The sequence below is a fragment of the Sinocyclocheilus anshuiensis genome, unplaced genomic scaffold (genome assembly GCF_001515605.1).
Source record: "Sinocyclocheilus anshuiensis isolate Anshui unplaced genomic scaffold, SAMN03320099.WGS_v1.1 scaffold813, whole genome shotgun sequence".
Classification (NCBI taxonomy): domain Eukaryota; kingdom Metazoa; phylum Chordata; class Actinopteri; order Cypriniformes; family Cyprinidae; genus Sinocyclocheilus; species Sinocyclocheilus anshuiensis.
The window spans coordinates 1,836,351-1,864,018 of record NW_015540942.1 but is presented as its reverse complement, the minus strand read 5'-3'; the positions used below and the strand labels follow the sequence as shown (position 1 = coordinate 1,864,018).

The window sequence follows — 27,668 nt, the reverse complement described above, 5'->3', positions numbered from 1 at the left end:
TATTGTGTGTGTTGCACAAAACAAAGGCTAGGATGTTAAAATTTTTATTGTAGGCCTTTATAATTATTATTATATTCCTGTAACTCAAACAGTAAAAGCATGTCACTAGCAACACCAAGGAGATGGGTTTGACTCCCAGGGAATGCTTGAACTGACAAAAGTGCATAGCTACATTCAATACAACATAATTCATAAAAAATAAAACAGTATAAAAATAGGCCTACAATACAAAAAAAAAAACAATGTTTTCAATAGTTTTTATGTAAACCTTTTTACATTTCCAAACATTAAAAATTAACCATCATGAATGTGCCAAAAGAAAAAACGAGTTATTATTCAGTTGCATTTAAAAACCAATTTTAAAATCAAATAGTATAGTCATACTATATTATTAAACTATATTGTATTTACTATTTCAAAATCACTTGAGTGCAGGCTCAAACAACCACCATAGCATATATTTTAGACCATCAAGGATCGACTACATGACATAAATGTTAATGTACTGTGAGCATGTAACCCTGAATTACTTGGTAGATTTTCTACTTTCTAATATTTCTCTTTAATTACAAAGACATTTCCATTCGCCTCTGATTTGCATCGTCGCCACACAAGCAGTCTTTGATGAAAAACATCATTTCCCATAAGCCCATGCCGGCAGTTTCACAGAAGGGGAAGCAAAATGGCGGAATCGGATGGGATGGGCCTCTTTTTGTGTTCCTTAAAGAAAAATGTTTCGTGCCTCTGCATGCCGTTTTAAAGTTAACAAAAAACATTGTGGCGGGTTTTAGCAGGTCATCAGCTTTGGTATTCATCAGCCGGCTCATCTCTGCACTATGAAGGTAAACGGCTCTTATAGCTTGTCTAACTTAGCTAGCCAGCTATCCCCTGTGGACGACAAATTGTAGGTTATAAATTATTGCTGCTAGTGCGAGAAGGTTGCTTAAAATGAAGCACAGATAAAAAAAAAAAGTCAGCTAGTAATACTCGGTGCATTCAGAATGAGACGTATAGTAAGTATTGCTGGTTATTTTATGACAGTTAACAAGTGAGTACATAGGTAGGCAAACACTGCAGTGGAGCACACCGATTAGATAGCATCGTCTGTAGCATCATCTTACATCAGTTTCATTCACTGCACACGATCAGTGCTGTCACTGGGCCAAGAAGCGAAGACACAGTGTTGAATGTCAATACAGATCAAGCTTTCTCCTCAGTTTACTCGAGTAAGCAAGTTTCCCTGGGTGCTCTTCAAGTTAAAGGTAGAGATTTAATGCAGAAGTAGTTTCCTCTAATCTCTCAGGTATGATTATCATAACGGGTTAAGCTTTATGATGGCCCAGAGCTGATGTTTCAGATCTAGGCTATTTATAACAATAGTGTTGTCTGCTATGTGTAGATGGGAACAGATGGACAGGCTGAAAAAGACGAAGGAGAAATTGTGCCAGGCAAGGTAAGTGTCATATCATCTTGTTAGTGCAGGAGCAGGTTGGACAGTCACTGTGATCATATTATGTATTATAGACCATAAGATTAAGATTCAGCATGCACAGCACTCTCTGCTGAATACGCGTAATGTCTTCTGTCTTGTCTTCTTGTAGTCACAATCTGAACAATGTCCTGATGAAGAGGAGGAAGTGGAGTCTAAAGCAGACAGAAGGACAGTTGGCTTAAGATGTTTCCAAGGAAACAGAGAGACCTCGGAGGATGAGCCTAGTGAACTGGTAAAATTATTTAGTTTATTTATTTAGTTCAGTCCTGTTACATGCTTTGTCTGGCTTTATTTCCCCAGTTTGAAATCAGTGACCCTTGAACCAATTAATTTATGTTACACTCTTGTAGGGGGCTGCTGTTGTTACTTCCTCTGAGCCTGTATATCTTGTGCCTCAGCTCAGCTCACAACCTCAGTACCTGGACTGGTAAGTGCTTACTTCAGCACATTAAGTTAAAAATTGAGCTTAATAGCACCAGCATTTGACTTGGTTTGCTTTTTATTTACTTTGAGGGATGTGAGTCTTGTGTCTCATTGATATGCTTGTTGAAAGCTATAAAGGAATGTTTAATCATCTTTGAAAGGTGCTGGCCTATAAAGGCAAAGCATAGTACACATTTGATCAAAATTTTGTTATGACCAGAACTGGGTCCATTAGACTATGATCTGTCCTGTGACAAACCGGTTTAGATTCAGAGCTTCAGGGATATGATTGAGTGTGGAAGATTACATCAGATCAAACAAAATTCAGTCAAAAAAGCTTTGCCATTTTATCTGTTTCATTGTTGGTGTATTTCATTGCGTATTTCACTGGTGCATATTCTCTTTGTATGGGAGAGTAATCAGATGTTGTTGTTTTTTTGTATTGAAATGTAATTTTTTCTGAATTTGTTGTAATTTTAATATTTATAAACATGTATTTTGCTTTGGCACTTTAACATTAATTACTTAAAAAAAAAAGTTAATACAATTTGCATCATTTTTATTTTTTTGTCTCAGGGACAGTGAAAATGTCAACAGTGCAAATAACATTTTGAAATACTGGCTTAACGGGGTCAAACAGAAAATAACTTTATTGTTGAGGCCTTTTTTGTGTTAAAAAACTATAAACTTTCTTATATTTTTTTCTTCTCCTTTAGTGACTTTGATGTGGAGCTAACAGCAGAAGTGAAAGTCGAGAATGGCGCATCTCTTGCTTTGTTGACATTTGTTACCCCAAATCTTGGTTACCAGAAGCCAGGTAGGTTCAAGTCCATAGCTTGCCTAAGATAATGTAAATAGCACTGTGTGATCAAACTAATTCCTTTATTTTCGTTGTCTTTCTTAGGATCCTTCTTAAATGGAAATTTTCTCTTCCCACCATGTTTAAAGAAAAAGAGAGTTTCTATAGACAGTTTTTTGCCTTCAGGCTCTTTTCCTGGATTTTATTCAAGTGTAACTCACGCCTCAGGACTGGCCTGTTCCCTCAAAAACTCTGATAGGGTCATAGAGATTGCCAAAAGCCCTCTCTCTTCATCACCCTCCAACTCACCATCATCTCCTTCATCTGCTCCCTCTTCCCCCTCCTCCTCCCCCTCATCTTCATCTCCTGGTGGAATGGGTACAAACTACCGTGAGGATGAGGACAGAGGCAATGCTGGAGACAGCAGGGTCAGCAAAGGAACTGGAGACTTTGTGTCATCCACTTCGTCCTCTTTGGTGCCATCGTCAATGCCTGTGCCACCTTCTTCTTCCTCTAATCCCTCACTTCATGCATCTTCATCATTCACATATCCATGCAATGATGGACAGACGGAGAGTTTAGAAAATGACATATATGACCCCTTTCACCCAACAGAGGGTGAGGGGGAGAGAGACCGAGTGTCCACTGAGGATGAGGAGGAAGAGGTTGATAAGTATGATCCATTTGAACCGACAGGTTCTCCAGCCTCTGAAACAGAGGAGGAAAAAAGATGTGTGGATGAGGAGAATGAAGGAGGAAGCAGCATTAATAGTGAAGGGAATGTTGCAAAAGCTGATAGAGTGTTGGAAAAGGGGACACCTGCTGGCACAGAGGGGGGTCATCCAGATTCAACAGAAATTGACGCTCCATCTTCAATGTTCAATAATAGACCTTTAGATCTCAACAGCAATCGATCCATCAAAGACAGAATAAGGGAACAGGGAAAAAATCAAAGAGAACGGGGAACAGACTCTGAACACTCTGAGATAGAAGAAGGAGAGATAGTGGGAGCCAATGAAAGAGGAAGAGAACAAGTGATTGAGAGAAGGAGGGAGGTGTTGCTTCCATCTTCAAGCAGTCCCTCTTACCTTCAAACGGGTGTCCCAAAACCTGAGAGGATCTTACGGGTTTTAGAGGGTGATGGGTTTGTATCTGTCTGTGCTGATGAGGAGGAAGAATGGGAGAGGGAGCCAGTGGCTTCTGTGGGCGTCGGAGATCTGAGACGAAAACTGACAAGTAGGAGGAAAGAGAGGTTCAGATCATGCCCTTCTTCTGCATCCATATCACCACCACCTGTCCCTGTTTTGCCTTTGCCTTCTCCTTCCTTTTCCAATTCTCCACCTCTGTCCACTGATAAAGGGAGGAGTCGCAAATCCTCCAAGAGTTCAAAGGACAGGGATAGACGCAAGCGGAAAGAGGGAAGAGTAGAGAAGGAAAAGAGGAAAAAAAGGAAAGAAGAAAAGGAGTCAGGTGACGGTAAAAGAGAAAGCAAAGAGAGGGACAGTGAAAAAAGGAGTGTAAAAGAGAACAAAGACAAGGATAGGGATAGAGGAAGAAGTAGCCGAAGTGATAGCCACAAGAGGAAAAAGAGACGCAGGAGCACTCCAGAACATTCCTCCCGCTCCCACTCCCAGAACGCCTCACGACACACACACAGTTGCAGATCCTGGTCCAGCCACTCTGAGGATCGCCACAAAGATAGAGACAGAGATAAAGAGCGGGAAAGAGAGCCAGAAAGGAACCATGAAAGAGAAAGGGACCGGTGGCGAGATGACAGGGATAGAGAGCGAGACAGAGACTCCAGAAGAAGAGATGAACGAAGGAGAGATGGGGATGATGATATCAGGAGGTCAAGCAGCCGAGAGAGAGGCAGTACAAAGAGGAGCAGAGGAAGCAGTGACAGGAGAGACGGAGAGAAAGAGATGGTTAGAGAAAGAGATCGAGACAGGGACGGGAGAAGAGATATCAGACCTGTTGTACCCCCGTCCATTCAGGATCTCAATGGCTCTGATCTTTTTGCGATCAAACGTACCATCACCATTACCACCACTACAACAACCACCACAGTACCAGGTTCACCACCCCATAGCCAACGGCACTCCCGCAGCCGATCCCATAGCTCGGACAAACATTGTAAGAGGAAGAAGAAACGAAGGAGACGATCAGATGATGAGGAAAGAAAGGACGAGGAGCATAGGAGCAGGTCCCGACCCACCTCCCTCACACCTCCTCGTTATCATGGATATGAATCAGACCGACTCTCGGATCGTCCTGAGGTAGACATGCTCTCTTTGGATGGGGAAGCACTGGATTCAGACTACCCTTCACTAGAGGACTCACCACTACTTCCTCCTCCTCCTGAGCCCCCTCTACCCAGTCCTAAAATTAAATCCGGAGCACCCAAAACTAGCCAACATCATCTAAAGAAGAAATCCAGATCTAGCAAGACAGTTGGTCAGTCTGAATCCACCTCCTCCTCTTCTTCTCATAGACCAAAAGCCAAAAGTAAAAACCTTCTGTCATCTCTCTCATCACCTCTTTCTGCATCCTCAGGCAACACCACCTCCCTTCATCCTACAGCGTCCTCATCCACTACTAAACGAGGACAGAAAACCGATAAGGAAAAAATAGAGAAGAAGGATGGCGGGCGTTCTGGCAGGTCCAAGAAGCTCAGTGGTGGTAGCAGAAAGGGTAAGCTCCAGTCTAAAGTCTCTGTCCTGGTTCGTGAGGGTGTTAGTAGCACAACTGGGAACTCTGGGAAGTTGGGCCTTGACCTTATTGGACCTGGTGGTGTTGTAAGTGGAGCTTCAGGGCCCTCAGTTGTTGGTGGGTCTATTGCTGTGGTTTTCCGCCGAGACAATGAGAGCCGATCACCGTTTCTTAAGCCCTGCTCAGAGACACTGTCTCTTCCAGGGAGAGGCAAAGACCCAAGCAAAACTGGGAAACAACGCAACATGCTCGGGCCTCCGTCATCAACAAATCCGAGTGGACTAAAGTCAAAGAAAGCCAAGCCAAGCTCTGCTACATCCACGTCTTCATCTGCCTCTTCCCCAACTTCCTCTTTGGCAGCGAAACGTAGAAGGAGGCCCGGAAAGAAGCCCAGAGAGAAAGGGATAAGTGTGGATGGAAGTAATTCTAAAGGCGTTAATAATAATTGTAGCACGGTTGGTGGTGGTTGGCCGGGAGTAGCAACAGAAAAGCAGCCTTTGGTTGGGGTTGGATCCAAGACATCCAGTCCTCCTTCAGCTCTTCCTGGTCCCACTCCCTCCTCCTCTTCATCATCCTCCACTTCCTCGTCAGCAAGTATCCTTCCTCCATCTTCCTCACCACCACACACATCCCCGTTGTCTTTGCCTCCGTCTCGAGATACTAGGGAGTCATCCCCAGACTCTCAAACTGTTGATAGTAGCTGCAAGACACCAGAGCCTTCATTCCTCTTGGAGGAAGGCCCTGGTCAGTCCAAAGCCTTGTCTCTCACACCCTCAAAGTCCCCTGCCAGCCCTCCCGGTCTGCTATCATCACAGATCAGGGGCGATACCATAACTCAGTTCAGTTCCAGTGCTAAGCCTCTCCCACCAGATGATCAGAAGGGCTCACCACCAGGCTCTACTTCAACAGCTTTGGTGTCGGCCTCCGTCTCTCATTCCAGTGCTCCTCTGGCAAATGACCCTTCTTCATCCTCCTCTTCTTCAGTGTCCTCATCTTCAGTTAGCAAGCCACCACCACCTCCACCTCCCCCCCCATCAACTCCGCCATTACCCTGGAGTCTACAAGCCGGAGTGGACTGCACTGCTGGAGGTGTTTTAGCATGTGAGTATTTATTGCATGATTTTTAAGTAATTCCCTTCTGACATGCATTTTGAATGTATAGTGGGATTAGAATGTCATAATGTTCTGCTGTTAAATCCCTTTTCAGTGACAGCTCTCCTCTTCAAAATGGAGGAGGCCAATATAGCCAGCAGAGCCAAAGCACAAGAGTTCATCCAGGCCACAAGTCAGGTAAAATCTGTGATATTATTATGGGGTGGTCACATTACACTTTTCGTTCCATTGACTTCCATTCATATAAATGCAAATTCAGGAGACCAGAAAATGGATGCTCATGTGAAGAAGTTTCCAAAGTTCTAGTCATGTGAATTCTGATCTGCAAGTTTGTATCATTGAAGACATGGCCAATAGAAGATCGATACATCGCAGCGTGACCTCTTAGCTGATTTTAAAAAAATCACATTAAACCTGCTGGCTTGCAGTGTTACATAAAAGTGGAGTAATTATGCATTTTTAAAAATGAGTTCGATGTCATATCTTGTCGGTTGCAGAGTCTGAAAAAGTTTTGCATGCTTTAAAGTCTAGTGTGACTGCCCCTTTACTATTATTTTATATAATTGTGCATTTATAAGGCAAAGCAACATGATTCCAGAATAATTCTGTATCCTGTTTTAAAGCAGCTCTACCAGAGGCCTTAAGTCTAGCTGATTGACCGTTTCAATCGCTATTGATTGAGAAGTAAATTAATTAACTTACTTAAAAGTGTAATAAAATTGTAAGACTCTCCACTTTCATTTTACACAGATTCTCTCTCAGGCCAATCAGAACCAGGCACAGCCACACCCTCCTTCATCATCCTCATCTGTCTCATCACAAGTTCCTCCACCTCCATCACATGCTCCACCCCCAGGACCCACTCCTGCACAGTTTATTCTCCACAGCTCTGTCCCATTGTTTGGCTGCACCAAAACTCCTCCTTCACACTTTCTCCCTGGACTCTCAATGGGTGGAGGCTGTGCTCAAACTCCACCGCCTCCATTGCCAGTGCCAACAGGGGGCAGTGAAACGGGCTGGGATAATGACAGTAAAGACCCTGACAAGGTAACAGCAATTCATTTAACATCGTTCTCTCTCTGTTTCACCCCATAGGTCTTGTAGACAAACATTGAATTCCTTTCGTTCTATACATTTCTATATTTCTGTAATTAGGTCTGCAAAAAGAGTAGAAGTAATTCAATGAAACAATTCAAGGTGCATTGAAGTTGAATAACTTTAAAGTCCAGTTGCAATGTGAATGCAAAGATAATGGTTTTTGATTTTAGGTTCAGTTCTATTGGCAGCAGGATTGGCCAAACATTAATCTAAAAACAGTTTAAGGACAAAAGATATTGTTTTCTTGCTTTGTGTTTTTATGTATTTTTGTTCTATTTGTTTGGAAATCAGAGCAGCAATAAGACAAGTTAAAGGTTTATCATGCTGCAGTTCAAAACATTGACAAATACATTTTTTTTTTTTTTGGCCAAATCATGCAACCCTATCTATAACAATCTAAATCAAATACTTTTGATTAGTATTTGAAGAAGCTCCACACCCAGGAGAGGGCAGTAGAGGAAGTCAAATTGGCCATCAAGCCATACTACCAGCGTAAAGACATCAACAAAGACGAATACAAGGATATCTTAAGGAAAGCTGTGCACAAGGTAAATGTAACTTCAAGAAAGCCTTGATTTGCAGCACACAATATAGTGCTACTAATAAATATCTAGAAAGCATGACTAAATCTGTCTTTACTGTCTACCTCACAGATTTGTCACAGCCGGACAGGTGAGATAAACCCAGTTAAAGTGAGTAACCTGGTCAAGCTCTATGTCCAGAGGTACAAGTATTTTAGAAAGCACGGCCGCAAAATGGACGAGGAGGAAAAAGAGGACAGAGAGTCTGCCTCAATGCATTCCTCAACATGATTGGACAAAGACTGTTTATTTCTCTCCATCTGGTTGAACAAGTTTGCAAAATCTCCTCCCCTGCACGTGTTTGGGCCCACCATGGCTATTGAGTGACAGTCGTTTGTTATATTGCTCTGTTTCCCCTATGTGTTGACATCATGTAAACTTGAGTACTCCACCACCCTTCCTGTCTCTCTTTCTTGTCTTGCTATAAATATGTATGAATATAGAATGTGGTATGATATAAGGTGTACTGAAAGCATTCTAAAGTATACACTCGAGAGGGAGAGATAAAGATGGCGCACACACTTTCTTACACATAATGTTCAACCTGTATATACTTTAAGTACACTACATAGGTGTTCTTCCTTCCTCTCTCCCTTTCAGAGAAGGGTGCACATTTTAAATAGCAAGCTAGCTTACACATTTATTACTATTGAGATTTTGAGTGTGAAAGAATGAATGAAAGAACTGAGAACAGAGTGTTAATGTTCCTTGTCAGATTTTCTTTAAAACTAGGATTGCAAGTGCAACCTCATTCTTCTTACTGCGTCAGAGAGCATTCATTTGTAGAGGTGCTACTCAGACACGTGAAAATCTTTCAGATTTTGAGATAGCTGTGGAATGGAGGATATTTATCAGTTCCATCTTATAGGACAGTGAATGTGTTTATACATGGAACAGACTGATGTTTGAGGACGTTTGGTTTGTTTTTTACTTCAATTATAAACAGCTGAAATTTAAAAGTACTCTGACAACATGTCATGACCTAGCTAGAAAATGTGTTTTACCCCATCGAAGCTTCACATAATATAATTGAGTTGGCAGAAGACTCAATGGAAGAGGTACTACCGTGTGTATATGAATGGTTGAGATAAATGCATGCATGGTTTTATTTGTACTGAAGAAAACTGCAGTGATTTTGAAGGTCACATGAGAGATAAACTTGTGCCCTAACTTCCAAATGAAGACGTCTGATTCTTTTCTTAATCAAACCAACAGTTTTCTGCTAAAAGCTCCATAAGCATAAAAGCAGGAGTTCAACATCATTTGTGACTTGTTTATTTCTCCCAATTTTAGGTGTATGTATGATTTGCTATCTAAAAGCTTGCCCTATTATTGCCCTTGATTACTGTGAGTTATAAACTAAAACCTTATATAGTACAGACGTTAGTTTCCCTCTTTACTTTTATAACAATAAGTTGTTATGCAATAGATGGTGACTGCATAAATGCAAACAAACTGACAAATGTGCATATTTAAAAAAATCAAATTTGCAATGTAACTACCTCAGGTATCATACACTGTAAGAATAAAAAACATGATGTCCTGGCATAAAATTATCAGTACATTTTCAGTTAAATTTACAGAATTTTCGTTTAACTATTAGAATATAATGCAATGCATAATTCAAAATAGGGTTAAAACACCTGTTTAAAAAAAATAAAATAATAATTTCCTTCATATTAACACATTGGGCCATATTTTACATACAGAGTGTACAATATTTCAAGTATAGCTATTGGGACAGTACTTTTTCATACTAGGTTGTAGGGCTGGGCGATATGGCCAAAAAAAAAATCATATCGGTATTTTTTGGATGAATTGCGTTATACCATAGGCCCATATATCTCGGTATTTTGTAAATTTTTCTGTTTGGATTATATATATATATATATATATATATATGTGTGTGTGTGTGTGTGTGTGTGTGCTTTTTACAGTATAGTGTCCCCATCACTACACTGGGGCATTAGGACCCCCTGCTGGCCTCACTAACACCTTCTTCCAGCAGCAACCTAGTTTTCCCAGGAGTTCTCCCATCCAGGTACTAATCAGGTTCAATACTGCTTAGCTTCAGTGGGCAACCAGTCTTGGGCTGTGCATGTGGCCATATCTGAACACAGAGATATGTGGCTGTGGTTGATTAAAAACTATTTTAAACATTAATGCCATTAAAGTCTGTTAAATATTATAAAATATTATTACATTGCCTAATATTAAAATACAGTTCTGAGAGTAGTGGAAATGCAGTGCTTAATAACCAATTCACCTTTTTTTTTTCCTCTAAAGAGTTTTTGAATATACATGGTAGCAATGAAGTGAACATAAAGATTTCCTAAAGAACATTGCAGCTGATGCTCACCATCATGATGACCTGATGATGGATTTAAACGGACCTGTACACAGTATTAATCATTATGTGAAACAAGTACTATACAGTCATCTGAGCTATGTCACCACTATGGCCAGAGACCTCATCAAACCTTCTCAAAATACCTTCTCAAAAGAAACCCCTGCACTTATATAATTAAGTGAGTCCTGTTTCAGATTTTTTCATGGTGTATACTTTGTTGCATTATTTCCTTCATTAAATTGTGGTGGAAGCGAAATGTTTATTGCAAAGTGTGAACATTCTCACCTCTTCATCACATGTGTCGAATTAGTGCATTTCATTTAGACATGTACCAATTATACTAATTCCATACTCAATTTGAAAATTAATCTGGACATTCCTGTAATGGCCTACAGAGCATTCTTATAGGCTACTCCCATCATATGGGTTTATATATTTGGACAAAAATACTTAGCCTAACTCACAAATTTTAAAGATTTAAATCGTTTTTTTTTTTATCACAACATATTACAGGTAAATTATTCATTCAGTCATGTAATATCCTTTTTTAGTTAATAGTAGCTCTTTATTTCCTTACTATTAATAAGCGTACTTTCTACATTTAATTCTTTTTTCTTTCTAGAGAGAGAGAGTACATACCCTAAAAACCATTATGACAGCAATGACCGATTCTTTTCAATTTTCAAACACCGGCATTTTTGTTTTGCTAATAATCTCGCGACCATTAGGAAAATTAATAGCCTTAATATTTGAATCTTGCAGGTGAGAGCTTAAGACCTATCCAATTTACTAAACTTCCTGGTACTTCAGTCAAACCAGCATAACTGGTCACGCCGAAATGACATCTTAAGGTCAATAGTAGCCTACTTCAAAAAGACACGCCTGCAGGGACGTGAAAATGTGGAAACCTTTTCTCATAACCAGAAGTATCCGGTTTTCAACAGCCTAACTTACATAACAAAATAATATAGCGGGAGTCTGTAAACGTAAACTTAGGCTACCGATGTCTTTGGTTACAAATCACAGCTTATCTGCAAATGTGTGGTTTAAAACAATGTGGAAACTCTTATCGTATTCTGCTACTATTATCAAGCCCGCATATTTATTTTCCCTGCCCTCACCGCCCACAACTGTTTGTTTCAAGTACAGACCATCGTGAGCTCGTGCTGGAATGCGTCCAGGGGAGCGAGCGTGTGACTTGTAGCGTGGGCGGGGCTTTCACATTTACGGCTTTAGAAAAAGTTTAATTGAATATCTTGGGAATCCGGTTGATGGCAAACTAGAGCATCATTGGATCTAGACTCCCCATGGAGCTCATCTGAAGAATAATTGATCCCTAATAAGCCTACACTCTAAGACGGACAGATGATCAAAATGAAGAAAATTGAGAAAGAGAATGAAGGAGGTGGAGGGGAGAGAAAATCCGAAAAAGATCAGGTCTGTTTGATACATTATTAATGTAAATAGTGTTGTTTGGCAATACATCACGTAAAAATATTCACCTAAATATTTATCAGTAAGGAAGTGGGATGGCAGTCATTTTTTTTTTTAATTGTTCATGCTTTGTCGAGTTCATATTGAGTAATATTTATTTTGGCACTGCATTAAAATGGACTAAACGTTTAAAACGAGGAGGCTTTCCATACTACACGTAGAAAGCGCTAGTTAGTTAGAAGAAACTCTTAAAATGACAAATGAATGATAATAGTCCTGTATCTATAGACACTGGAAAAAACAACAGATGTCTGGAGTCAGGATTTTGTGAGTGCAGGCTTGTTATGCACTTGTAAAAAGTTGAATGAAAAAGCTTATTTTTCCCAAGTTATTCCATGTTTCCATACCATAGTTCCTTTTCGAACGGTCCCTCCCGTTGCGTTAAGGCACTTATGGGGAAACTCTTGTTTACTCTGGTAGGCTACTGTTTGTGCAGCTGCACGAACCAATGTCGCTTCAACCCGCCAAAAGGGGAGGAGCCGACTTCTATATAAGTCTGCTCTGAGCGCCATTTTGTCAGAATTTTTCTCCTTCAGCGACAAAGATCATGACCTCGCTGACATGAAGAAGGAAGAAGCTCTCAGCTCAGCCTGCTGCTAGCTGCCATAGAAGGAGCCCCCGGCAGCAGAAGAAGTCAAAAGCTTTCCCCTGCGGCCATTTGGCACTAAGACCAAATTTCCAAGTAAATTTCTTGTTGCAAATGTCACTCTGCGAGTGTGGCTCGTGCAAGGGTTGCAGACGGACACAGTGAGTGCGTCGCCTGTCTGGGCAGCGCCTACGCAAAGGCTGTGCTCACTGAGATGGCATGCTCTCACTGCAAGAGCATTAGTCCCACCCTTCATATGAGGAGAAAGCCACCGTGGATGACTCCATGTCATTAAGAGTGCTCCGGGGCTGGGCTTGCAGAGCGGCTTGCTTATAGCACGGCGCTATTGGACACGTTCCCCATAAAGCGGGATTTATACTTTCGCCTGGCTCCGCTCTACGAGCCTCTGCTGTCTGCGCGCGCACCTTCCCAAACGGACGAGGCTTTTATACTTGTCGCGTTCGTCGTTGTACTATTCTTTGAAACGACAGGGGGCGACGAGGAGTAATTGTCCTCTAAAACCATCGGAAATCACCGGTGAGAACAAGTCATTTGCCGGTACAAGACTTCTCGCGTGATTAATGAGTTGATGAATTAATAATTTCTTTATGTACAAACTGATTAAAACAATCTTAAACTATTGGCTTTATTTTGCATCAGACACAAGACAACTTTAAGCAAATAGTGTATAAATGAATTCTAATTCTATTTTATACAATAAAAATAAAACATACTTCAAATAAAAAGCCTTGGACAAACTATGCAAAAAAACTGCATTGTTTTCCGTCAAAGCATCAAAAAGCACCCGATGGAGTTTGAACTTAAATCAAGCTGCTTCTGTTTTACACAAATGCCGGCACAGACGTGCATGTTCGGCTAGAAGAATCACCCTGAACTCCATGCATCTTTGGATGCGGAGCTGCGCAGAAAGTTAGAAAGTTACAAAAAATGCCGTGCACACCGCCACGCGAAATGAGTTCGTGCACTCAAAGCGAACTTCCGCCAACATTGCAAAGACGTCATATTTGCCGTGCGCACCCAAGCGAACTTGCGGACGCGTCGAGTATAAATCAGTCTTTCTGCGTCGGACCTACGCCATAGCCTTTACGCCGTAGGCTATGCGTCAGTTTTCATTTATACTTCTGCGTCGTTGTCCGCGTCGACGTGCAGTACACATGCAAACCGCTAGTCAGCAGTGTCCACGGGCATGTTGCTGGTGTAACCCGCAGTACCACGGTAAAAGCCGAAGAAGAAGCGGCTCGTCGGAGAAGCATTATAGCCGTGACGGCGGCAAATAAATGCGTATGCTACGGCGTAGGTTCGACGCAGAAGTATGAATTGGGCTTAAGCATGTCAATCCAATGGGAGAGACCTTTCGAAAGGGAACGCTCCGGTTACTGCTGTGCTATAAGACGGCGCATGAATCGATGACTTGCTTCAGTCGAAAGATTCTGACGAAATGGCGATCAGAGCCAACTTATGTAGAGGCCGGCTACTCCCATTTTGGTGGGTTGAAGCGCCATTGGTTCGTGCAGCTACATAAACGTGAACAAATCAGGCTTCAGTACCAGAGTAAACAGGAGTTTCCCCATAAGCGTCTCAACGCAATGTTCGTTCACTTATCTCAGGGAACCGAGGTTACGTTAGTAACTGGAAGGTTTTAAATTTTCTTGCACCGCTGCGTGTTTGTTTAGTAGACACTTTTATCCAGGGGACAGAGAACAATATAAGCAGAAGCAATTTATCAAAGGCCTGCTGCCACTCCTAATACATTTCAATAAGTCTCCACCTTAATAGTTAAATGCATTAGGAAGTGTATTTTAATATGCAACAACTGTAAGCTAATGCAAATGTAATGACTGTTTTAATGGCCTTTCCAATCAGGTTTGGATTGTCTAATGTTGCTGAGGAAAGTCAGATGAAATGATTAACCAAATCTTCTTAATTTAAAGCAACATATTAAAGTTATAAGCTTGTTTAACAGTTTTTTGGGACGAAGATGGGGAGGCCTACATATACATACATAGGCTACGTATACATACACACATACTGTATATGTATTTTGTCTGTCCTATAAGATGTTTACATTTAAGAAATGTGAGAACATTCTCTGTGTTCTATGTATTATTAATTTCACTTGCTATACATACAAAACAAAGCAATTCACAAGGTCACTAAATGAATGAAATAAAAAATGAAATGTTGTATATTTATAAAATATATTAAATAAAAATATACACAATATTATAGGAGAATGAAATGAAAAAATAAAAAGGAGCAATAAAAAATCAAGATTAAGATGGATGATAGCATGTTAAAAGTGAAAACATTGTCAAACTACAGAGCTTGTATATTTTGTGTTATGCTGAATTATCATCCATTTTAAGGTACATTATAGCTCTTGTGTTGGATAAACAAACATGCTGTTTGTAGTTCTGAAAACAAGTTGACCTTGTTCATTTAATTTTAGCAACCTAAGAAGATAAGAAGTCTTTCTCTTTGTATTTTGTTTCAAATGTTCCTAAAGGGTTGATTATTATCTCAGCTCAGCATCTGTTTTAATAATCAAAACTTTTTGAGACAGTTTTTGAATCATATTTTAATATTTATTTTCTTTATTTAGTTTCCATTTAATTTTATTTAATTTCCGAATACAGTCATCTAATATACAGTGCCTTTATCCAGACTAAAGGTTTTTATTTTATTATAAAAGTATTATAATTAGAACAGTTATGGGCTAAGTACAATGATTTTGATTACTGTGGTTGTGTTTTGTTGTTCTATGTAATCTAGGCTATATTTGGGTTTTGGAAGATCTTTAAGTCACAAATAAGCTGTTAGTTTCATGCATTTCACACATTACAACATTTCCTTGGAAATTCTTTTGCCATTAGTTCTGCTCAGTCACTGACTGTGAAAGGAAAGAAACCGGACCTGCATGTGAAAATGTCTGACTCATGCTTTACTGTGTAATGTCTGTGTTGTAGAGCTGGATCCCAAAGATGATTAAAAAGAGAGTGTGCACCACCTTTGTGGAGAACTCATCCAGGTACAACTGCCATTTTCCATTTTCTCTTGCATTCAGATTTACTAGCGTATGCAGAAAACTATTCAGTCCTTTCATAGTCTCATTTGAAATAGACTTTGATCTTCTGGTAATATGATCTGAGCCGTTAAGTAGCTGATTTGGTAATGGAGGGTGGGTCAACAAACACGCCATTTTTTTTCTTAAATGAAGAGTGAACTCCTAGCCATTTGTCAACACAGTACATTTTCTCTGTCCATTTCCCATTTACAAGCGATTGTTATGTAATGATTCACAATAGGGGTTGGACAGGTACTGTTTTCATTTAATTTATTAATTTAAGTGGTGATGTGTACATTGTGTGACATACAGTTTAACTTCAGCTGTTAACGTCTTCATTTGATTAATTAATTGTAACATGAATGACACACACACACACACAAAGGATATTGATTTCTTTTTTTCTCTTTATCTGAAATGATGGCTTGAATTGTAAGTATATGAGAATTCTGAACCCACTGAAACCTGTTCTGACAGTTCTCTCTCTCTCTCTCTCTCTCTCTCTCTCTCTTTCTCTCTCTGTGGCAGTAATGGGGTTTTGTGCCAGTGTGGTGGAGCACAGGAACTTCACGCATCCATAACGGCTGGTGATCATGTGATCAGCCAGTGGGACAGTGAACAACACACCTCTGAATACCCCACTGATGCCTTTGGACAGCTGGAGTTTGCTGGAGCTGGACGCAGAAACAGTCCAGTGGGTGTCTTGCTTTCTTTTACACCTGCTCAAGCACGCACAATCACAGTTACTGTAATTTAGAATATGAACTCGATCTGACAATACAACTATGATAAATTGGTAATACTTTACAGTGAGGTTTTATTTGTTGAAGAAATTACTAAAAACTCACTGCGCCTGAACAAAAAGTACAAAAACGCAAATGCGGTGATTAAAACCACAGCTTTACTGAGGAAATTCCATGGACAAAAAAGAACCATTGTCTATTGTCAAAAGTATAGCCATGTATGAAGCAGAGCTCACACAGAATTTGTTTTCAAACCAAGCAGTTTTCTGTTGGTTAATGTGGTGAATTCAAAAGACCAGCTGAATCCATTGCAAAATCTGTGTGGGGAAATCTTTTGTCCTCACTAGAAATTCATGATCACCTGGATTCCTTTTGAAATGATTGGATTTTGCCTTTGAAAATTTGCTTAACAGTGGTAAATGAGATCTTAACAATGAAGAGCAGTTTTACAGCATTTATGTCTTCTTGTTTATTAACAAGAAGTCTATTAATAAATAAACAGTAATTTAAATTAAAATGTTTTTCATTGTTAGTTTGTGGTGTCTAAAGCATTAACTATTGTTAACAAATTGTAAAGTGTTACCAGTTCATTTTCTTGAGAATGCATTTTTTTAAGCAAATTCACTATAGTGCCACTTTTGCGAATGGTATTTCAGTGCGAAAAACTATTTTTTTACTAATTAGATGAAAATATAAATACATTGAAATTGTATTTATATTAGGTTATAGACCTTAGTCAGGGTAGACCACATTGAATTTTACCTGTATGAAAATGAGGCTTTGAGGGATAGATATTTATTTATGAATTTAACAGGAAGAGTGCAACATTAATAAATATTACTGTAAATGTGCCACAGTTAATTAAAGTTTATTAGAAAAAATATAAAATGTTTTCTACTGAAAGTTTTTTGGAAAGATGTTTCATCAACTGAACAATTTGCCTGTTGTTAAACAACATTACATCCATTGAACTCACTGTGTTTCTGTTCTTCACAGCCTCATTTTCACTCCTGTCAAAAATTAAATATGGCACTACCCTGACTAAGGTCTATTGTCATTCCCCTTAAAAGTATGCCAGGCCACTGGGCAATTACTGAACAGCAATGAAAACATGTAATCTACAGCTATTATAAACTTTCCTTTAACCAATTCCACAGAGCCTGGAGTCATACACACTTCTCATAGCCACATTAAAGGCAATTTAAATTAAACAGTAACAAAAGGAAACATCTCTGAGATTTTTTTTGGAGCCTGTGTGTTGCCTCAGTAAGATCCATTGTTCAGTCTTTCTCTTTTCACACAAATCCCTTCCTACATTCAGCAGTTTTTGAGTGACAACATAAATATCCTGCGTGTTTGAGCATGTGAGGAACATGTCTGAATGTCACACCTGTCTGAATGCCTGTGTCCCTTAGTTTAGGATGAATAATATCACACATAGGGGAGTGTGGGTGAGTTGAGCCAATTTTTACTTATGTTACGTGAGCCACATGAGGTTAAACTGTACCATTGACTATGCTGAAATAAAACTGAACATTTTCACCTCATGCTATATCAAAGGAAGAGAAATTAAATAAAAATGACTTCTTACAATCTATGTGTGAGCCTTGTAATGGACTGATCATCCACGCAGGGAGTTCCTCACCTGCAGCTCAAGATGCTGGGTTAGGATCCAGCTCCATGACCCCAATAAGGATAAAGCAGTTTCTATAATAGAGTGGATGTATGGATGACTTCTTAAAAGTTTTATTTAAAGATAACATTTTTAAGGCTTTTTTTTTTCAGAACAAAATGAAGTTCAAATTGTAGAATTAATGTCCTTACATAAAAAAATCACTTTGAACAGCAAAAAAACTTTTTTGAGCTTAATAAATGTAGTTACCAATTATTCAGTGGGCCTCTCTCCATCACAGGGTGAGTAAAAATCACAACTCTTCAAATTTTTGTGGTCACATCACCAATTTTGTTTATGGTTGTCTATAAACAAAGGGTGGCTCAACTTCCCCTCAGGCTCAAATCACCTCGCTCTCCCCTACAAACATTCAGGACTGTTTTTCTGCTGTGCATTCATATGTCATTCATCTTGTGTCTCTAAGTTTCTGCGTCTGGCACATGATACACCTCCGGACAATGTGTACTCACTGATGACGTCACAGTGGGGCCTGTCGGTACCCAATCTGGTGGTGTCTGTGGTGGGGGGAGAGGGGAAAGAGAAGGTGAAACCTTGGGTGCGAGAAGTGATCAGACAGGGTCTTGTCCGGGCCGCACAGAGCACAGGTAACCTCTCCTGCTCGTGTATATTTAGCTCAGTTATGAGTGCTAGAAACCTTTATACTCACTTATCTAATGAATCACATGTGGACTGTTAACCCTTCACCCTCCACCGTTTGGCCTGGGTTAATATTGGGCACTAAAACTAAGTTAAAGACGGTTATTTATTTGTTTTTCCTCATTTTACATTTTCTTCAACTCAAATAAAAGTAAAAAAAAAATGAAACATAAAAAAGCAAGCAAAATTTAAATAGTGGTTGAAGTAATAACTGAAATTAAAAAAAATGTAAATAAAAAAGCACTTATTGCATGGCAGAATAAATGTGATTAACATTATACTTCCCTTTTCTGAAATCCATCAGCATATCCACGCATGCCTTCACAAGCACACAAAAATACTCAGACTAATAAGCGTCCAGTTAATAGCAGATTTCAAGAAGTTTCTAAGAACATTACGAATGTTTTATTGAAATAATATGGAGACCACAGATGACTTTTAGGGGATGAATTGCCAGATTTGTTCACTGAGGTGTTCCATAAGCCTGACTGATAAGTCATGAGATGTCATTCAAATTATGAAACTGTTAACAAAAATGCAACATGTAATGAAACTACAGTGGCCATATCAATTTATCATATATCACTGCATAATACACATCCAGAGACCAAGTATGTTTTATAAATATTTAACTCTGATGTGGATATGGTTCGGCCACCTCTGGCTCAGAGAGTAGATCAGGTAGGACAGGTAGCTTTCCTGAAATTTGTTCTGGAAAAGTGTTAATAACTGTTTTCATGCACCCAGTAATTAGTGACTAGTCTTAAGGTCAGTGATAGACAGGCCAAACTAGTATTACTCAACAGTGGCATTCCTCATGTGTGTTAGTTTGTAGTGTGTTGATAAGGTTTATTGTGTATATGGTAAAAATGTAAATGGCTTGAATCCAGAAGTGTTGCATTATGGTAAATACCTTTTCAATGTTTTTCAGTGATGGTGTTTGTGACTTTTATGTATTTTCGTGCAATTTAATTAAGCTGCTGAGTAATTTAGGTAATAGTATAGCTTTTCTTTTTTTTCCTTTTTTTTTTCCCAGGGGCTTGGATCATGACATCAGGTCTGAGGAAGGGTGTTGGCCGTTGTGTAGGTGAGGCAGTAAGGGATCATTGTGCAACAGCTTCATCTCTTTCCCAGGCCAAAGTTATAGCTGTTGGTGTTGCACCCTGGGGCTTGATTTACCAACGTCAGCAACTCGTAAACCCACAGGTACAACCGTATGAGTCCATTCTGCTTCAGTATGAACAGTTTACACAAAAGCCACACTTAAAATGTATGAACGTCAAAAAATGATTATTTTTAGCTTTTTATGTTTATATATATGTGTGTGTGTGTGTGTGTGTGTGTGTGTGTGTGTGTGCATCCAAGTCTACAAGTCTGTAGGTAATTTGAATAATAGAGACAGACCCTTAGTTGATATTTTTACAGATATTTACAGTTCACAATTAAATTAATAATAATATTTTTAATTATTTATTGTTATTACTATTACTATTATTAATTGAAATTATTTTAATTCAATTTAATTTGTATCATATATCATTATTATTGTCATTTTTGTTATTATTGTTTTTTGCATATTGGTCATTGGATACAAGTAATCAGTACTGTGTTAGTCATAAAAAACATGCAGTAATCTTGTGATTAACTTCACCTTCACCTAACTTTGGGACAAATTCATTTAATGTAATTGCAAAGTTATGTCTAGCATAATATGTTTGCAGAGGCCACTTGATTTGATAAATTGTGAAATATTAAATGAAATTGAAACATTTTAAGTGTAGTTCAGTGTCCAGATACTTTTTACAGAGTGTACAGTAGCATTTCAGTAAATGTCATAAAGACCTGAATAGTGTTTTGAACCACTGGAGGACTTTGCCTTGGCTGCTCTGTAAAACCTTACTGTTGGTTATTCTTTACAAGGGTAGTTTCCCAGCGCGGTACTATGTGCACAACATGCCCCGTGAATCCAGCTGCCTGGACAACAACCACCAGGCCTTCCTCTTGGTGGATGATGGAAGTGTAGGACACAGAGGTAGTGAAACAATGTTCAGAGCCAACCTGGAAAACTTCATCTCCCATCAGCGCACTGGCATCTGGGGTGAGCGAAAGAAGATGGTTCAACTGAAAAGCTCTAATAAAACATTTTTAAAGTCTTGAGCACAAAGCACAACAGCAAATTCCCAAATCGTTTTTGTAGCACCTTCATCAGGGACTGACGGGAAGCACAAGCACATCCCTGAGGAACTAAGCACTTCCTTTTATTAAATAAAATAAATAACAGAGAAGTAAACACCAAGTGAGAGGAAGGAAGAGGGAAGTTAAACATTGGTGGTATTTAGTGGAGTAAATGGCTTCAGAATGATTTCATTTAGTAGTAGTAAACACTCTTTATTGTCCCTACAAAGGGAAGTTGTTTTTGCAGCATTACATAAAATGTAATCCACAATCACAAAGACACAAATATACAATAAAATACAAATAATAATAAGGATAAATTTAGCATGTAATATGAGGCCTACACTGCTCTCTAGTGGAGCAGAATGATAATGTAGTTCTGAAACAAATGGAAACTAAATACTAGTACCTTTATGTTCTTTGTTTATTTTGAGTAATGCTATATTTCTATTGTATTAACAAATCTGTCTTCCTCTTGCCCTTAACAGGTAGTGGAAGCATTGAGATTCCTGTTTTGTGTGTGCTGATCGCAGGAGATGCTGCAATGCTTGAGGTCATTACACATTATTAATATTAATACAATACAATATTAGATACAATATTAATATTAAACCATATTTTCTTTTAAAATAATATAATTTATTTTGTTTTATTAATATTATTTTTAATTTGATTTAATTTGATGTTCCAATTTAATGTCATCTGGGTAGTTCCAAAACCACGAACAAAACAATGCAATTTAAAAGATTACTTGATGTTGTTTTGTTCTGTTTGTACATGGTTTTGTTCATGGCATTAAATCAGTTTTACGCATATTTGAAATTAATAATCTCTTTCTCACTGCAGAGAGTGGATTTATCTCTGAAAAATACCACTCCATGGTTGGTGCTGGCAGGGTCGGGTCCAGCGGCAGACCTGATAGCAGCAATACTGAAGGATCTCAGCATACCTCTGAGTCCACCAGTGAGTCCCACTTTGCCGACCGCTTCCGAGGAAAGCAGGAAAAGAGCCAGTGTTGAGCTCAGGGACCGAATGAGAGAGAAAATTAACAAACATTTCCCTTCTGAGACTGAACTGGAGAAGCTTGTGGAACAGGTGAGTGTATAGCAAGAGATTGGATAGAGAGTGCATGCAGGACAAAGGTATTTCCTTTACTTTTAGTTGCTTTTCTCTTTTTCACACAGGCACTTAGTATCTATCACAACAGAGATCTGATCACCGTGTTACATGGAGACCAGGAAGGGCAAGATGACTTCGACAGAATCATCCTTAAAGCTCTTGTAAGAGGTGAGATTAAATCACCTGCCCTGAGAATTCAACACATTTACAGTATATACTTATGGGTTTATGTGTGCATGTTCAGCTGCTAAACGGGATGCGAATGATGCTAGCGAGTACACTGAAGAGCTGAAGCTGGCAGTGGCCTGGGACAGAGTGGATATCGCCAAGAGTGAACTCTTTAACGGTGACATCCAGTGGAGGGTAGGATTAACAGCAGAATGAATGAAACCAAATCCAGCACAAAACTGTAAAACTGTGTTTTAACATTACAGCTTCTATAGCTCTATATTTAATCTTTCTCTTAGTATGAAGACCTGGAGGTATCAATGACTGATGCGCTGGTGAACGACAAGCCCCATTTTGTGCGTCTGTTTGTGGAAAGCGGCTTGAACATACTGGACTATCTGACGTACCATCGTTTAGAGAGTCTTTACAGCTCACTGTCAGACTGCAATCTGGTGTCCTCATTCCTCCAGAGGAGGCTGCAGGAGCGAGTGGGCTTAGCTGCCTCTCAGACCCGCTTAACTTTACCAGATGAGAATTCTTCTTTCAAGAGCCACGCCACCACCCTCACCACCCCATCTGCTGCTCGAGACCTCACTCTATATGAGGTAAAAGAAGACAGACATTGAAACCAATGTTAAAAGTTTAAGGTTAAAAAAAGAGGAGAAATTGTGATATAAAATCTGAAAAAAAAAAAAACACCCGCTTGAAGAAGCTTGGGGTCAGTACATTTTTTAAAAAATGTTATTGAAAGAAGTGTCTTATGCTCACTATAGCAGCATTTATTTGATCAAAAATACAGTAAAAATAGTAATATTATGAAATATTATTTTATGATACAGTTTAGAAGAACTCTTTTATATTGTAATATATTTTATAATTGTAATTTATTCCTGTGATGGCGAAAATTCAAAAGAACTTTATTTAAAAATTGTAACAATATCTTTACAGTCACTTTTGATCAATTTTATTTCTAGTTTGTTTTATTTATGTTTCTGTTCATATGCAGGCTTGAATCCAATATTTGATTGTAATGTCAGACTTTCGCATCCAGCTTTATGTAAAACATGTGCATTAAGGATTTTCTTTCTCCCAGGTTTCACGGGTGTTATCAGAAATCATGGAAGATGTCTGTCAGCCATTTTACTACGCTCCTCTTGGAGTAGAACAGGGATGGGCCTCAAGGAAAGCAATGAAGGTACCAGCCAGGTTTTTTCAGAGGTATCGGGATTGGTGAAATGATTTGACTTTCAGTACTTATGTTCATACATTATAGATAATAATGTTGTGATCATAGTTTCTGTCTCGTCCTTTCAGCATGTGAATATGTTGCTGCGAACTGAGAGTGTGTACCGGAAACAGCGCTGTATGTCTCCCTGGATAGCTCTGTTCATCTGGGCCATTCTTCAGAATCGCAGAGAAATGTCTGTCTACTTCTGGAAAATGGCAAGTCATAGTTGAAACCCATATCATGTTCCTTGCAAATTCTTACAAATGAGAAGATTAAAGTTGCATATGACAGTGATCCTGGACTCTATACTGACACCTAGTGGTGTGGATTTAGTATCACACTAAAGATTAAAGTAGTCAGTCATGCCACTGTGTAAACGTCATATTAATTTATTCAGCAAGTAAAAGTGTCCAGTAACAGGAGGGTTGCATGCTGAATACCACAGATGGTGTTGTTTATTATGACTGGAGTCATTGATCATGATAATTCCTATGATCAATGTGTAACAATTGTAATAATTTTGCTTTGTTTTACTCTTTTTCCCCTCTCTCTCGATGCTAGGCGGGGGAGTCGGTGCTAAGTGCTCTTGCCGGATGTAAGATATTAAGAGAGCTCTCCAAGTTGGAGACAGAGACTGAGACCAAGCTCTCAATGAAAGAACTTGCTCAAACCTTTGAGAATCTGGCTCATGGTGGGTGTGAATCAAGTTAAAAGATGGCAGATGGGACTGTTTTTCAGTGGGGCCCAAAATGCTTGTATTTTATATTTATTTCATAGTTTAAGTATAAGAATTAATAAAAATATATTATAATATTTAAACAGAACACAGTTTTGCATTCCACTGCGCTGCGTTACCATAGTTTTTATATGCAAATATGCGCTAGACAGACGTGTTTGCCTGTTACGCTTGCATTTTTCACATGACACACCATTCTAAAAACTAAACACATTTTTTTCATATTCTGCATCTTCCCATTTTAATGGTCCCTAATAGTGCAGGATTTAAAATATATCAATATTTAGTTTTTTTTAAAGGTTCTCAAATCTCAAATTTTAAATGTGGTCTCAGATGACTGTTTAGTTATAAAGTTTAAGGTCAATTAGATTTTTTTTGTTTTGCAAAAAATTAATACTTTTATTAAGCAAGGATGCATTAAATTAAATTAAATGCAGCATTAAGTCTTAAGCATTAAGAAATCTTACATTACTTACATTATGTATTTTCTCATCACTTTCATAATAGATGTGTTCAGTGAGTGTTACCAGAGCAATGAGAGCCGCTCTTTCAAGCTTCTCATCAGGCAGTCACCTGTATGGGGTGGCGCCACCTGTCTGCAGATGGCCACAGCGGCTGACGCTCGCCTCTTCTTCAGCCATGATGGAGTGCAGGTTAGTAGTGGTCATGTTTACCTGTTGGAGTGTCAATATTTCTTAGTTACATTGGTGTCACGATTCTTGATCCTGTCCATGGCTAGAATTTACTGTCAGAGATATGGTGGGGGGACATGGACAGCAATACAGAAGTGTGGAAACTGGTCCTCTCATTTTTCCTGCCTCCCTTTATCTACACCAACCTCATCAGTTTCAAGTCAGTACCCAATATTTTCAGCCAAGATTGTGGCATGAATGTTTAGTTTTCTTTCTGGTACCGTCTTCAAAGTTTTAATGCCCTTCAATCTCTTAGGGAACAGGAGAAAGATGAAAAGCCAGAGGAATTTCATCAGGGTAAAGAATTTGACAGCGTCGATGGAGCCGAGTCATTGGCTGATGGCATAAACACGTAATTCACGGTTCCCTTTCAGTCGGTCACTCCGAAGGCAGCCGGTGCAACGCATACCAGCTTTTCACTTCGGAGCCGAGCGACAACATCGTTCTGCTTCTACCAAACTGCTTCGTGTGTGATGAGTCTAGCGCGCTCTTGGGAGCTTTTTGTGTTTGCGGACGCCGCTTCAGCGGTGGTCGTTCCTGTGTCGAGTGTGTTGTGCACTTCAGGCTGCACTACCCCCTGTCATGCTGCAAACGGCCGTTTCCCCTGTGCGTCTCGGCACGTAAAAGAGCATTTCCCTAAAAAAAAGCCAATTTCTCTAAAAGAGTACAATAAGCGGGTGCGTCTTTGTAAAGACGACGGATCGTCTATTTAAAGATGCCGTTTCACCCGTGCGTTTCTGGATACAGTCGTTACCTCGCACCGGGTGATGGTCACGATCGCTGCCTCCCGTGTCTGGGCTCCATTTCCTCCAGGGGGGCAGAGCTCCGTTGCCTCTCTCGTGATCTAGTGCTCATCCTGGCAGCAGTCAGGCGTGGACTACTTCGGGCAGTAGCATGGGTGGTCTGAGGGTTACAGTGGTGGCAAACTCCTCAGGGAACCAACCCTCGGGGGACCATCGCTCCTCTAGCACTTCGCAACCAGTTGAGCTGCCTGGGCCCTCTTCAAAGAGCGTACCAGCGGTATCCTTCAGTGCTCCTCCCGACGACCGGATCTCGATCACTGCATCAGAGGGAGAGCTCTCTGGAGAGGAAGATTTGGCTGCGCTGCCACCCTCCGGGACGGTGGCAAGGCCTGAATCGGATCCAGAGATGTCTGTTATGCTTTCCCGGGTCGCCGAGAGGGTAGGGCTCGAGTGGAAACCTCCACCGCGTCCCGGGCCCTCGAGGTTGGACGTTTGGCTTCTCGGGGTGGCTCGCCCCGCCTCAGTGTCTTTCTTCCCGAAGGTGCATGAGGAGCTGACCAGGTCATGGACGGCACCTTTTACTGCCGGAAACCGACCTGCTGGTTCCTCCTCCCTCACCACCCTCGACGGTGGTGCAGCTAGGGGGTATACAAGGGTCCCCCCGGTGGAGCGGTCGGTTGCGATGCAATTGTGTCCTAATACAATTGCGAACCGTGCCTGCCCTCCCGGGTCTGTAGGTACTCGTCTGGCTTGTCCGGGGATGCTTATACGGCCTGTGGAGAAGCTGCCTCCGCCTTACACGTTACGGCTTTACTGCAGGTTCATCAGGCCAAGGCACTGAGGGACCTGCACGAGGGTGGTCATGATCTGGAAGTTCTGAAAGAGCTCCGAACCGCTACTCACCGCGAGTTCTCTGGGTCGTGCGATGTCCACACTTGTGGTCCAGGAGCGCCATCTCTGGCTGTGTCTGGTTGGTATGAGGGACACCGACAAAGTTTGGTTCCTTAATGCCCCTATGTCCCAGACCGGCCTCTTTGGCGACGCGGTTGGGAGCTTGGCCCAACAGCTCTCGGCTGCACAGAAGCAGACTGAGGCGGGTCGTCACACCCTGCCCCGGCAGGCAGCTGCTGCTCGTCGCCGAGGGCAGCCCCCTGCGTCCGCCCCTGCTCCCGCGCTGCATCCGCAGCAGCCTCCAGCAAGCGGCGCCGTGGAGCTGGGCGTAGGCAGGCCGCCCCACCCGTCCAGGCCCCCGTCGAGCGAAAGAGCAAGAGGCCCCGGGACAGGTGACCCAGAAAGGGAGGAAGCTGCTCTTTGGGGGATGGTGAAGGCACCTCTCCCTCCCCCGGAGGAGGGCCGGGTGGAGAATCTGGAAAATCTCGACGAGAGAGCGGTTTTCTCTGTCCCTGGGTCCCAGGAGGGCACGGAGAGACGCGGACGGACCAGCACCGGACCACACTCATCCTCCTCCATCGCCAGCAGTGGGCAGTTCGAGAGCGTCAACAAAGGCCCTACTCACGCACCCTCTGCCAAACTGTGGAACCAGGCACACTCAGCATTGCACCGCACACTCAGACCCCTCTTTGGTCCGCTCTCAAGCCGCCCGAGTTGGGTCCCTGCGTTCCACCTTGCTGCTCCACTGCGGGTACAGCGGTGATTCCGCTGGTCCCGCTTGCACGGTATCTGGGTGCCTGGCTAGCGCTACCCAACCCATCTCGTCGCACAGAGAACAGAGGTCGCTGTACGCACAGTTGTTCTACTCCCTGACCGAGGGAACACTCGGCACGGACACACTGGCACACAGCTGGCCGCGAGGCCTGCGCAAGTATGCGTTTCCCCCACTGAGCCTTTTCGCACAGACGCTGTGCAAGGTCAGGGAGGACGAGGAGCAGGTCCTGCTTGTGGTGCCGTATTGGCCCACTCGGACCTGGTTCCCCAAACTAATGCTCCTCGCGACAGCCCCTCCCTGGCAGATTCCTCTGAGGAAGGATCTACTGACTCAGAGACG

At 40.9% G+C, this 27,668-nt stretch overlaps 2 protein-coding genes across 3 annotated transcripts in view; both read left to right on the top strand.

Moving 5' to 3' along the window:
• Positions 1 to 666: 666 nt before the first annotated feature.
• On the top strand, positions 667 to 9,656 carry LOC107689665 (splicing factor, arginine/serine-rich 19-like). 2 transcript variants are annotated; one of them, XM_016487777.1, is made up of 11 exons: positions 667 to 842; positions 1,400 to 1,453; positions 1,602 to 1,724; positions 1,843 to 1,919; positions 2,632 to 2,732; positions 2,820 to 5,168; positions 5,268 to 6,524; positions 6,631 to 6,713; positions 7,287 to 7,583; positions 8,054 to 8,182; positions 8,288 to 9,656. In XM_016487777.1, exons 1-11 carry the CDS (start codon positions 837 to 839, stop codon positions 8,444 to 8,446), a joined length of 4,635 nt encoding a protein of 1,544 aa, XP_016343263.1. In that variant the 5' UTR covers positions 667 to 836; the 3' UTR covers positions 8,447 to 9,656. The 2 variants fall into 2 exon arrangements, with proteins under 2 accessions (XP_016343263.1, XP_016343262.1); XM_016487776.1 differs by having other exon boundaries at positions 2,820 to 6,524.
• Positions 9,657 to 11,820: 2,164 nt separating this feature from the next.
• Positions 11,821 to 27,668, top strand: part of trpm4a (transient receptor potential cation channel, subfamily M, member 4a) — a 23,881-nt gene continuing 8,033 nt past the window's right edge. Inside the window, exons 1-17 of the mRNA XM_016487774.1 lie at positions 11,821 to 12,002; positions 15,633 to 15,694; positions 16,259 to 16,424; positions 18,570 to 18,750; positions 19,839 to 20,008; positions 20,723 to 20,900; positions 21,466 to 21,530; positions 21,824 to 22,072; positions 22,162 to 22,264; positions 22,341 to 22,459; positions 22,564 to 22,869; positions 23,358 to 23,459; positions 23,579 to 23,707; positions 24,054 to 24,183; positions 24,736 to 24,881; positions 24,968 to 25,080; positions 25,177 to 25,272. Coding sequence (XP_016343260.1) covers positions 11,931 to 12,002; positions 15,633 to 15,694; positions 16,259 to 16,424; positions 18,570 to 18,750; positions 19,839 to 20,008; positions 20,723 to 20,900; positions 21,466 to 21,530; positions 21,824 to 22,072; positions 22,162 to 22,264; positions 22,341 to 22,459; positions 22,564 to 22,869; positions 23,358 to 23,459; positions 23,579 to 23,707; positions 24,054 to 24,183; positions 24,736 to 24,881; positions 24,968 to 25,080; positions 25,177 to 25,272 — 2,387 coding nt within the window. The 5' untranslated portion in view covers positions 11,821 to 11,930. The remainder of the gene's footprint in view (positions 12,003 to 15,632; positions 15,695 to 16,258; positions 16,425 to 18,569; positions 18,751 to 19,838; positions 20,009 to 20,722; positions 20,901 to 21,465; positions 21,531 to 21,823; positions 22,073 to 22,161; positions 22,265 to 22,340; positions 22,460 to 22,563; positions 22,870 to 23,357; positions 23,460 to 23,578; positions 23,708 to 24,053; positions 24,184 to 24,735; positions 24,882 to 24,967; positions 25,081 to 25,176; positions 25,273 to 27,668) is intronic.